Source organism: Ostrinia nubilalis, chromosome 23 (assembly GCF_963855985.1).
Source record: "Ostrinia nubilalis chromosome 23, ilOstNubi1.1, whole genome shotgun sequence".
NCBI classification, from domain to species: domain Eukaryota; kingdom Metazoa; phylum Arthropoda; class Insecta; order Lepidoptera; family Crambidae; genus Ostrinia; species Ostrinia nubilalis.
The window spans coordinates 8,248,903-8,262,361 of NC_087110.1; the positions used below are offsets into that span (position 1 = coordinate 8,248,903).

The window sequence follows — 13,459 nt, forward strand, 5'->3', positions numbered from 1 at the left end:
AGTCAATAAAGTCAGCAATCTTCAGTTACAGCAATAGCAGCGTCAGCCATCTTCCTCCACATCACCATGAGTCGAAAACTCCAGGAGCCCTTGCACTCCTTCTTGAGGGTGCACCCTCAGACCCTACAAGACTGGTACATCAGGAACATGACTGACTTCGTAATACCGTTAGAAGATATAGACGATTGTGACTGTCCCAGGATATACTTGCCAGTGTGTGCTTCGGACAACAGAAGCTATACCAACTTATGCTATATGAACTGCTTCAACATAGTCATCAATAGAGAGAAGCCGGTGAGACTGTACTATATGGGTCGATGCTTGACGTTCTTGGAGCCTTGGGATTATTAAAAGTTATGGTCGAGAATTAGCATTTTTTTGTTTTATGAACCTTGTCAGTTTGTGCTGTATTGATCTGTGTTTCTGAATCTCATCGCCGTCGTCGTTATGACGTCAGCCAAATGACGTTCACAGTTGGACATTGGACTAAGGCCTCCCCCAAGGATTTCCATAACGGCCGGTCCTGCGCTGCCAGCATCCAGGCTCTTCCCGCGACCTTCACCACATCGTCGGTCCACCTAGTGGGAGGCCTGCCCACACTACGTCTTCCGGCCCGTGGTCGCCACGCGAGAACTTTTCGAGGAAAAGTCAGTTTAATTACTAATTATTTGATGAAATTGAGCCTTTTATTAAGACAAACAATAATATTCAGACATATTATTATAGCCCTGTAAGAGACAGAATGTCAAAATTTTTATTTAAATTCCAGTATGATGGGATAAAAAGCCACTCCTTCAATAAAGTACTAAATCAATCCATCAACACTCGGCGCTGGTACGCCGAACGCTTCGATGCGGCCATAGGCCGGATAGTGCTGGGACAGTGTCGATAACTACAAAGTCAAAAACTTGACATATGAGATAACGACTCGATGCAAAAACAGGTAGACACATTGCATTAAGTCGATGTTTTGTCATAATTAACATAATCGATGTATATAATCGATGTTTTAATTCCAAATAGAAAACGTTCATTTGTTTATAAATCTGTCTGTAGTAAAGAATACCCTGATTTTTGATAACATTTTTGTTTGAAAGGGGATGAAATTTTACGTACACCTACAGGCCATAAATTATTATTTCTCATGTAAGCGATGAGAACTTATATGTTATGTATGCGGTAATTATAAATGTTTATAAACAAAATACGCGGATGAAACCGCGAAAAGTCATAATAAGAATACAATGGGCTAAAAACAAAAGTTTTGGCATGGTTTAATTCTATCGATATTAGATACTATAAGTTTTATCGACAAGAACACTTCAAGATGCATGAAAAAAGGAATTTTGTTTTGCCGGGCTGCGATACCAAAAATTGCGCTCGGAATTTTAAACATAAGCTTTTGCGATGAAAAAATGCTATATTTCACGTGAAATATAATTAGTAATTAAACTGACTTTTCCTCGAAAAGTTCTCGCGTGGCGACCACGGGCCGGAAGACGTAGTGTGGGCAGGCCTCCCACTAGGTGGACCGACGATGTGGTGAAGGTCGCGGGAAGAGCCTGGATGCTGGCAGCGCAGGACCGGCCGTTATGGAAATCCTTGGGGGAGGCCTTAGTCCAATGTCCAACTGTGAACGTCATTTGGCTGACGTCATAACGACGACGGCGATGAGATTCAGAAACACAGATCAATACAGCACAAACTGACAAGGTTCATAAAACAAAAAAATGCTAATTCTCGACCATAACTTTTAATAATCCCAAGGCTCCAAGAACGTCAAGCATCGACCCATATAGTACAGTCTCACCGGCTTCTCTCTATTGATGACTATGTTGAAGCAGTTCATATAGCATAAGTTGGTATAGCTTCTGTTGTCCGAAGCACACACTGGCAAGTATATCCTGGGACAGTCACAATCGTCTATATCTTCTAACGGTATTACGAAGTCAGTCATGTTCCTGATGTACCAGTCTTGTAGGGTCTGAGGGTGCACCCTCAAGAAGGAGTGCAAGGGCTCCTGGAGTTTTCGACTCATGGTGATGTGGAGGAAGATGGCTGACGCTGCTATTGCTGTAACTGAAGATTGCTGACTTTATTGACTAGCCTTGGTTTTACTCTATTAGACACTGGGGACTAGTGTGTACAAACCGATTTATGAATAAACCTACGAATGTCGAACTCTAGGTAATAAATACCTAGTCAAATCGTAGTGTGATGATCCTGAGTACATTTTTGTAAGGTCATGGTATTATTATTATAAAAACTTTATTGCACAATAAAATAGTACAAAAGGTGGACTTAATGCTATTTAAGCATATAATGGTATAATATTATATTACTAGCTTTTGCCCGCGGTTTCACCCGCGTGAAATTTAGTTTGTCACAGATCGTCATAAATTATAGCCTATATGTTATTCTGGGTTATAAACAATAATACTGTAAAGTTTCATTAAAATCCGTTCAGTAGTTTTTGCGTGAAAGAGTAACAAACAGCCAGACATCCAAACTTTCAAACATTTATAATATTAGTAGGATTTCATAAATAACTGTGAACACGTAGAATATTTTCTTTTCTCTACTCGTCATAGGATGATCGACTGCAGATCTGACAAAACCCTGTGACATCGTAAGTGCTATTTTCCAATAAAATAGTAGTATCTTAAGTTACACAATCTCTCCTTCTATAACAGGTCATTTATTCTACCCTGCAGGAGTGGATAATCGAGGATTTGGACTACACTCCACGCTTTCCAGACAGGTTGAGGTTGACAAACCTCTGCTAAAATAAATTCCATATTTGGTTGTTCTAAAAATATTTACAGTGAAAGTCTACAAGAGGGATAAGCAAGGAAAAACTCAAAAAGAAAATTCCAGTAACTCACGATAAATGAGCATTTTGCCGCTACAAATCCATTTTATTCATGAAAAAAGTCCGTTAAGCGATGAATTCCTGGATTATTGCTCGCCTCCATGCAATCTGCTATGCATTATTTCCACGCACGTCTAATGATTAAGGCTTAGTGCACATTGAGCGATTCGTTAATACGAATTCGTTAAAGGGGACGCGCTTACGAAAATATTTTTTAAATGTGAGGAGCTTTGTGAAAAACTCTAGTATTTATTTAGTTTTTAAGCCACAATAATAAATTAACAATATTTTGAATAGTTTTCTCATAATTATCTCAATTCTTCAGTCAATAGTTTTTTAATCAAATATACAAATACAGTACATATCAAATTGATAGTAAATAAGAATAGAAATAATAAAAGTATTTATCGGTCAATAATGTCGCTCCAGACTAACACTGTAGAGTACAATATCGACTACACTTGAAGGAAGAATAATTAAACTATTTAATGGAGCTAAAAATCAGAATAATATAAAGAACAAATAAAACACGTATAATGTGCGCTCGGCCTTATGAAACGGCTTATGATAGATAATACGTGAAATGTGATCGTCATCAATATTTAATCAGTAAATTACACGGTCAGTTACAACCAAAACGAGTTAAAAAATCGAAGATAAACTCATGGTACAATTATAATCATTGTTTGAAACTAAGTTCCTATCTAAACAAAGAAGTGGATTTTGAATCGTTTGTTTCAGCTAAATGACGTCCATAGCTGGACAAAGGCCTCCCCCAAGGATTTTCATAACGTCCAGTCCTGTGCTGCCATCATCCAGGTACCTACTTCCCGCGACCTTCACTAGATCTTCAGTCCACCTAGTGGGGGGCCAGCCCACACTACGTCTCTGGCCCGTGACCAATAAGTACTATAGTACAACGCTGGTTATTCCATGATCATTTATTTAATAACTAGCTGACTTGGCGAACTTCGTGCCGCCTATGTTCATCTGAAGTAACGTAGGATCCTAATAGTAAAAGAATTTTTTAAATCGGTCCAAGTAGTTTCGGAGCCTTTTCAATACATCAAATAATCAAATCTTTCCTTTTTGTAGAAGTGTAGAAGAAAGAAAGTTGATTTGTTTCAGGTAGGTACCTTACAGGGTGTAGACATCCGCTAAGAACGGATTTTACGAAACTCCACCCCTAAGGGGTAAAACGGGGTCCACGTCTACGAAGTCGCGGGCGGCCGCTAGTTGTGGTGGTATACCACAAGATGATGGTAATCATCTTATCTGTATTTCCAGCGTATTTCAAAACAATCATTGCTCTTGTAGCATTTATAATTATAAAACAGTTCCTCTAGATCAGATATAGAACTTTTATTTAAACATACGAATGAAAAGAAATTCAACTTTCAGATTAAACTTTGAAGCACTACACGAGCCTCCAACGTTCCTCATTGAAAACTTAAAGTTTCTGTGTGTTTCCGTTTCAGTTCATTCGTTGAAAGTTCGCAACTTCAAGCTTTCATGGGAGCTTGAATGGTCTAATAGTTAGTTTTAGAAAATATATTATATTGTTGAGGTATTACAATCTTCAGTCTATTGAACACATTTTCACTTATTTATTTATTTGATGATATATGACATAGCCCAACGGATTAGCAAGCTGAAGTGGCAATGGGCTGGGCATATTATAGTGGGTAGAACTGACGTCCAATGGAGCAGCAAGGTTCTGGAGTCGAGGCCACGTACCGAAAACACAGCGTAGGACGTCTTCCCTCAAGGTGGATCGACTCATATAGGTAGCGGGAAGGCGCTGGATGCAGGCCGCCACCAACCGGCCATTGTGGAGATCATTGGTAGAGGCCTATGTTCAGCAATGGACGTCCTATGGCTGAGATGATGATGATGATGATGATGATTTATTTGATGAACTTCAACTGTAATTACATAAATTATTACTAGTAACTGACATTAGTTGGTTTGGAGGTAGGCACTGGAAATCATTAGGGGAGGCCTATGTTCAACAGTGGACATTTTAGGTGATCACCTATTTATTTATATTAACAGCATTCTAAACTATTTATTAAAATCGCAAAACGTTAAGGAGCAATTCTATAGAATGCAAATTCAAAAACACACAAAACCAAACCAACCTTTTAGAAATACTTGCAAAGACAGCAAGGGACATTGGAGCAACATAGCAACAAATCCCTGGAATAGTTCCCATAGCTTCTAACGGTCCCAATAAATGCGCCTAGCCTGATCCTACAAGGTAAAAAGGTTCAGAAGAATCTCTTTTTTCTTTGGCCATTTTACAGGCCCCTCTTTCCTAAGCAGGCTCTGGATTGGAACCCTCAAGAAAAACGCAAACGTGGCCGCCCCAAGCAAATTTGGCGGCGCACTGTGGCAGACGAGGCGAAGAAGATCAGCAAGACTTAAAGCAAGATCAAACGCGAAGCTCAAGACCGAATGCGGTGGAGGACTGTTGTGGGCACCCTCTGCCCCATCTAGGGAACATAGGACCTTAAGTCCAGTCTTTCCCATTGGGCACTTGCCCAGGGCCCCGCGACCGAGGGGGCCCCCCCGGGGCGAAAGTTGTTTGTTACTCTTTCACACCAAAACTACTTAACCGATTTTGATGAAATTTAGTACAGTGAAAGTTTCAGTCCCAGGAAAGGACTTATAATAGTTTTTATTCCGGTTTTTGAAACAGGAACGCACGCCATAAAGTTTTTCTGAGAGACAACATTTCACGTGGACGAAATAATAATAGTAAAAAAGCTTTCATTGTAAACTTACAAACAGGCACTTCAGTTTTATTTATTTCTATACTTATACACTATTATTCCCACCGCTTCCAACTGGACAATCTGGAAATCTTTGGGAGAGATCTATCTTCAGCAATAGACGTCAGTTGGTTAAAATAATTAAGGCTTAAAACAGATTTTTTTATCCACAACACTAGTGGCGCTTCTGCACAACATTTCGTCCGGCTATCTTTACGCCAATCCTTTCGGCTTATCGGCCAACGAATAATGGTATCAGAGATATTTTGGTGTTTACTACAACCCTCGTAAAGTTTAAGAAGCAGGAAGTACGAAGGTGGACAAGGTTTACGTTCGCATAAAACGGTTTAAAAACATGTTTTCGCGACAAAAAGGCCTGTAAGATGTCATAAAGATACGCTGATGTAGGTAATGTGTTCTTTGATTTTTAAAGGTGCTTCCTCGCTTGAGTATTTGCCTGTAATTTAACGTTACAGAGTCGAGAATTACATCAGTGAGGTAGGTGAACCAGATATTACTGGTTAAGATGTAAGATGTAAGCTTAACTTTAGTTTATTTAAATTCCCAAATAGTTTTGTCTGCAGGTAGAAAACTGTTTGGTTTCCACATCTCTGTGGTCATTCTTGGGGTCTCTGAACGTCAAGCTTTGACACATTTCACCGTAAAAAAGTTTATCGCAACGCATTTCTTCGCAATCTCGCGAGTGAAAAAACCGCACGTTTATCTCTCGCAAATCGCATCATAACGCACAACGCACCAACTATTTCTCCTCTGCAGCTGCAGGCAAAATTATTTGGGAAACGTAATTTGGACTTCCGATTAAGATCCCGCCTGGTGTAGCTATTTACACGCCACACCAATTACAATTTGCTAATTGTAATGCATTTTGTAATGTCATAAAAGTAGCAGGAAGGCGCTGGATGCAGGCCGCTCATTACCACTCATTTTATGCGGATGCCTATATTCCGTAGTGGAAGTCCTATGGTTGAAATTATGATAATAATGAACTGTAATATTACAAAGAAGAACGGTCATCTGTGACCCAGGCCCGACAGAAACGAGACATACCTCAGTTTTTTTGTCATGTCTTAATTAGTTAAATTATATATTTTTTATATTCGAAATCTATGTATAACACCAAAATATTACCCTTTGTTTTTGTTCAGGCGTTATACAAAAACTAATATAAAATGCCTATTTATCACCAAAATTGGTAAATGTATGTACCTAAATGTGTATGTGCTATGGAATGTATCTAGGTGTCCTGGAGATACAGCCGAGCCGGTTTTTTTTTGTATGGGGCGTGACCGTTCTTCTTTCAGCCTTACATTGGTGAGGGAAGAGAACCGAGCATTACACTGTGAAAGTTGATAATACAATAATATGTTTGATACAACAATCGCATCTGTAATATTACATTACAGGCAAATGCTTGTTGAATTTTCTAGTTTTATATAACTTGAAAAAGTAATATGTTACAGACGAACGCTCCAAGTGAGGGAGCACCTTAAGCCTTTAGGAGACTGTGTGGCAGGTAAGGAGCGTAAAGAATAAATTACCTTAAATTATTATTGTTCGGGCAGTTAGAGGTAAGACAGCCAGTTCCTCCGTGGTTGAGGATTCCGGGTGAAGATCGCTTCCACCTTCGGCCTGATCGTCACTTACCATCAGGTGAGATACAGGCCAAGAGCTTCCTCGTTGTGGATAAACAAAAAATTAGAATTATCAGTTTTATTTAAACAAAACGGGGAGGCCATTAAAATGGATGCAACCAGATCCTCCTCCTGAAGCTTTCTGGGAACACAACGCACGGTCCTTTCCTATACAACTTCACTGGCGTTTTCCTCTTCAGGTTGACGCATAATATCTTGCACTCATTGGTATAAGTGACGTTGTCGTCTCCACAAACTGGGATATACACTCGAGGGCACTCTTTGCAGCCGTCTGAAACGTTGTAGTCTTGCAAACGCGGGGGAAGGTCTAGAATGTACTTGTTGAAGAACTCTCGAAAGGGCACCTTAACGTTCCCAACTACGTGGATAACGGTGACGATGAGAACACTGAGAAAACCTGAAATGTTTTTGAACTTCATGGCTATTTGCGATTTGCGCATCAAAATCATAATAATCATAATAAAAGCGAAAGGTTACTGATTGACTGAATGACTGACTCACTCACTCATCACGAAATCTCAGAAACCACAAGTGCTAGGAGTCTCAAATTTCGCATGATGGTTCCTTTTAGAGCGTAGGTGCGATTTACGAAACTCCACCCCTAAAGAGGTTAAAACGGGGTTCACGCGTACGAAGTCGCGGGCGGCCGCTAGTATTTAAACAATTATGATTTTGGCTAGTTGCCATTAAAAAAGAATCACTAAGAATTTTATAAAAGCCATAAAAATAAGTGCTTTATCTTACATCTAAGAAACATTTCGGTCGATACTCTCTCTCTCACTAATATTAATTATGTGCCAGTAATTACAATATTTTACGAGGATTTCAGTGCCTAATTACTAATTATGTACACGCTTATAAAGTTTATTGGTAAGTAATTAATTAGTTACTATGTCAATAGTAGTCATGTTAAGTTAATAGCTATTTTATTGAATGTTTTTAAGGTCATCATCATCATCATTTCAGCCATAGGACGTCCACTGCTGAACATAGGCCTTCCCCAATGCTTTCCATGTTGATCGATTGGTAGCAGCCTGCGTCCAGCGCTTCCCTGCTACCTTTTGGGTCATCATCGGTCCACCTTGTGGGTGGAAGTCCCACGCTGCGATTTCCGGTACGCGGCCTCCATTCTAGAACCTTACTGCCCCATTGGTCGTCAGGTCTGCGTACTATGTGCCCTTTATTGTTGTATGCCCATTATTGTATGCCCATGCGGCGGAACACAGCTGATCTATCATACAAATTTAATGACCTGACTTATGTACCTGTGATTTCACAATAAACACAATTTGAATTTGAATTTAATTTGAATTTATCAGGTCGTTTAGTCTCAACTGCAGGAGCATGACCCTCTCAAAACCAGAGGCAAATGGAGTATTTAGCCTACACTACACACTGGCCAAGCTGAGTTCATTATCATCATCATCATAATTTCAGCCACAGGACGTCCACTGCTGACCATAGGCCTCCCCCAATGATTTCCAGATTCGTCGGTTGATAGGGATTTGCATTCAGCGCCTTCCTTTACCTTTAGAGTTCTATTAATATAGGATTATTCAATACTAGCGGCCGCCCGCGACTTCGTACGCGTGGATCCCGTTTTACCCCCTTCATCTATCTTACTCGGTTTAGATTTTTTCATACAAATGTTTTTTCCCGCTAACTCCCGTTCCCGTTGGAATTTCGCAATATCCTGTTGTAACTAAGCTTTAAGTTTACTAAGGAACCTGCATGCCAAATTTCAAGCGTCTAACTTAAGCGGTTTAGATTTTTCATACAAAAGGATTTTCCCGATAATTCCTGTTGCTGTGGGAATTTCGGGAATTCCTTTCTTAGTGCACCTCTACGGTACCTAAGCTACGTCCCTTATAAATTTCAAGTGCCTACGTTTAGCCGTTTAGGCTGTGCGTGGGTATGTCAGTGAGTCAGTCATACAAAAGGAATTTCCCGCTAATTCCAGTTCCCGTGGGAATTTTGCAATATCCTGTTGTAACTAAGCTTTAAGTTTACTAAGGTACCTGCATGCCAAATTTCAAGCGTCTAACTTACGCGGTTTAGATTTTTTCATACAAATGTTTTTTCCCGCTAACTCCCGTTCCCGTGAGAATTTTGCAATATCCTGTTGTAACTAAGCTTTAAATTTACTAAGGTACCTGCATGCCAAATTTCAAGCGTCTATCTTACGTGGCTTGGATTTTTTCATACAAATGTTTTTTCTCGCTAATTCCCGTTCCCGTAGGAATTTTGCAATATCCTGTTATAACTAAGCTTTAAGTTTACTAAGGTACCTGCTTGCCAAATTTCAAGCGTCTAACTTAAGCGGTTTAAATTTTTCATACAAAAGGATTTTCCCGCTAATGCCCGTTCCCGTGGGAATTCCTAAGTATCCTATAACCTGCCCAGGAGTATGAAGAATAATTGTACCAAGTGTCGTTAAAATCCGTTGAGTAGTTTTTGTTTCTATAAGGAACATACAGACAGACAGACAGACAGACAGACAGACAGACAAAAATTTTACTGATTGCATTTTTGGCATCAGTATCGATCACTAATCACCCCCTGATAGTTATTTTGAAAATATATTTCATGTACAGAATTGACCTCTCTACAGATTTATTATAAGTATAGATTATTTATAACTCGGCGCAAAGACTCATGCAGGTGGTGTAATAATGAAACAGTGATTACGTTATCTCTCGCATTCACGCTGGTTATAGGTGACATCACACAGAGGCAGGCATTAGCGTTGTTTATAGTACCGCAGAATAATAATAAGTACTAAGTACGTACAGAAGTTTTACTTCGCGAAGGTATTTAAAAAAAATGTATGCTCAATGTCATTAACAATATGGTGTAATTTAGCCTGTCTCAAAAGTCAAGCACCATTTTGTTGACAAACGTCAGTGATCGGCACTGCGCCAAAGCTATAGGGCTGACTTCGGTAAAATGATGTGACGTGAGGTGCCAAACTGCGGAAAATGGCGGAGGAAATACATGATTTAGCATGAATTATCATGAATAATATTAACTACTTATTTATCTCTCAGTGTCTTGAGGCAACTTAAAAAAGTGCATTCTGTGTTTTTATTATTATTTAGGCAGTTAAATACTGCACAGTATTTAGTACACCATTTTCTTTATTTTCTTCCATCATACACAAGAATACGCGTGCGTGACTCAATGTTCGCTCGTATGTGAGGCCTTGTCGAATAATATCCTGTAGGTGGGCCATCGTGCGTGTTTTGTTTTCGATGTAAACTCGCGGAGATGAACAGGCCTGATAGTACTTAATATTAGCGAGTGAGCATCTCTGTTTCAAAAATTACTTATAGCCCCGCCTGCCACGAGTCTTTGCGTTGAGTATAGTTACATTTAATCCAAGTTTCACATATAATTTGGGAGTTTTTTTCTGAATATTTGGTTGTACCTATAACAAAGCGTTGGGAAGGTCATATAACAAAGTTAGCTGCGTCGTTCGGGTCAGTATGTCAGGATTAGTGACCTTTACGAGTTTTACCCTATTTAACCTTCCGACGGGGTCAATGTGTTATGACCCCAAGTACGTAACTACGCGCCTAGTCATAGAATTTTCCCGCTTTTTCTCAGCGTTGGCTTAAGTCGTTATTATTATTATTATTTTTTTTATTTATTTAAGGCAACATACAGTCCTGTACAATCAATAGTACTATGGTAAAGATGAATATGACTAAAGACCAAATTAGTGCCTATAATATTTATAGCTATTACAATATTAGTAACAAATGAACCACTCTCAGGATTAATTAGGGGAGGCCTATGTTCAGCAGTGGACGTCCTATGGGTGAAATTATGATGAGGATTGTAACCCACTATTTCATTAATTTGTTGGTGAATCGAGTTGGCATGATAAAAGATTTGTCATAATATTAACGACAAAAATGCTGATTTTATTTTTTTTACATCGTAAATTATGAAAAAATAGAGGTATAAAACTCTTAATGAAAGTACGAGTAGGTATAAATAAATTATATTTACTTAATTAATACCTAAAGAGAGTTATAGCTTTTGTTTTTCTACTTTCAAAAACAATTTGAAGCTAACTAGGTAAAATCGAATCGAACGAGTTGACGAACAAGTTTAGTCAATTTGCCTATATGGTTTGCTTTAAGAATAACTACCTAAAACACTTCAGAAAAATAGGCCCTCCTGTAATTGATGCACGGTCCATACCTCCTGATTTCTTGATCTAAGCAGTCCATTATACAATAATTCAGATACGTTATATTGTTTTTCGCGCAGACCGGCCAGTATACCCTGGGACACTTGCAAGCCGCCATGTTCTCCAGATCAACTATCTTCTTTCGCCCCGGAATCTGGTATGGTTCAGGCAAGTTGTGGGTGTCCCTGAAGTTCTTATACCAGGGGTCCATAGGAGGCTCCTTTTCTGAAGACGAATCCCTTGGCCTTCTACTTCTACTGGTAGACGGGATTGTAGGCGGTGTGGTTTCATCCGAATACTCCGAGTAATCGAAGGTAGTCGTTGGTATATCGTCGGAGATGGAAGGAACGCCGGTCAGCTGCTTGCCGGTTGGTGGAGCCCCTACATACACACCAGGATCATCGTCTTTTGGACCATAGTAGTCAGTAGTGGTCCGTCTCCTCCTTGAACGGGTCGAGGAGTGAACCTGTTGCCAGTCCTTGTTGAAAGGTGGCGTTGGTGGCGGCCCTTGTGGACCCTGGAACCTGTGGAAAACGCGGTAATCTAGCCTCTGAATTGTATGTTTTTGATATTGGAACAGACCTGTGGGAAAATAATAATATTTTAGTTATCTTGCTATATCAATTTCATCAAGTTAGATAGGTACAACCCGATTGAATTAACTGCGCACCTGGCACCCGTGACAACAGCGACACATCGACGCTTTGGTACGAAATGGGAGTGCGAAGGAGAGTCACATTCCAACGAGATACGCAGTTAGCTCGATCGGGTAGGATCGGGAGTAGGTACTTACATAAGCTGAATAATAAAATGTTTGCTTTCATGATCTTTTTTCTTGCAAGTAACGTTCATTTAAATCGCTATAATTACAATAATAACAGATACTTTGTTCTACGTATGTATATCTATTATCAGAATTAATTTAGGTAAAGTTGGGCACTAATAAACGTCAAATTAACACATTGTTAATTAATTTCGTTATTTTGATAAGTAATTCAAGGTATCGCTAAGATCGATCCAAAACTAAAATCACTGGAATATCCATTAAAATGGTAATATCGATAAAACTTAATTGGTTTTTTAGACTTCATTTTTCTAGGTATATTGTTCAATTAAACTGGGCTATAAAATACCCGTATAGTGCCTTATTAAGCGCTCATTATACTCTAGCTACTGTAAAAGTTACATTACTTAAACACAAAATTAAGACATACCTCATGAAGGCAAAGATTTACCGCCGCACCGCATCGCATCGCAACCGTCCGCAATCATCCGCAAAATAACGCAACTATGTTTACTAATATTTTAGTTGCAAAAGCGAGTCAAAGCGACGAGGGGAAGCTTATTATTTCATTTGACACCGTCGCCGCAGACTGTCTCTTGATTTATACAACACAGGTGACCCAGTTGTGTTGGACCGAGAGGCTGCGGTCTTAGTGTTAGGTGATAACTGAATTACCTCCGCTATCAGTACTGGTGTTTATTCAAGTGTGTAGTTGGCTAAATCTAAAACTGTAGTACAAAATAGGCTAAAATTATTATTATACTTACATCATTGAACATTATTATTATACAATACGGGTGTTTTCTATGTATATTAAGTATGTATTTATAAAAAAAAAGCATTTAAGTATGTTTTATATCCGTTGTCTAGTACCCATAGTAGGGGAGACCTAGGAGAGTTGTGACAGAGGTGAGTTGTGACAAGGACGATTTCTCCTTACTTAATATAGTTAGGAAGCTGGAAAAAACGCTTGTTTGTCGCTTTTAAGACGCTCTTCTTAACTAAGTACATGCGGGCGGTGCTAGAGGCACGGTTACGTAAATATGACGTCTGTGTACAAAAAAATGCGAAAAGTAAGTTTTTCGTCAAAATTTTATTTCAAATTATATCATGTTTTAGTATATGTGCACTGTTGTGTTATTTTTTCTCAAGTTGCAT

General features: G+C 39.1%; 1 protein-coding gene across 1 annotated transcript; it reads right to left on the reverse strand.

Moving 5' to 3' along the window:
- Nucleotides 1-11,404: 11,404 nt before the first annotated feature.
- On the reverse strand, nucleotides 11,405-12,534 carry LOC135083508 (uncharacterized). Its single transcript, XM_063978270.1, has 2 exons — nucleotides 12,311-12,534; nucleotides 11,405-12,099 (listed from the first exon to the last, which is right to left on the reverse strand). The coding sequence occupies exons 1-2, from the start codon at nucleotides 12,339-12,341 to the stop codon at nucleotides 11,477-11,479; spliced, it is 654 nt and encodes a 217-aa protein (XP_063834340.1). The 5' UTR covers nucleotides 12,342-12,534; the 3' UTR covers nucleotides 11,405-11,476.
- Between the last annotated feature and the right edge of the window lie 925 nt (nucleotides 12,535-13,459).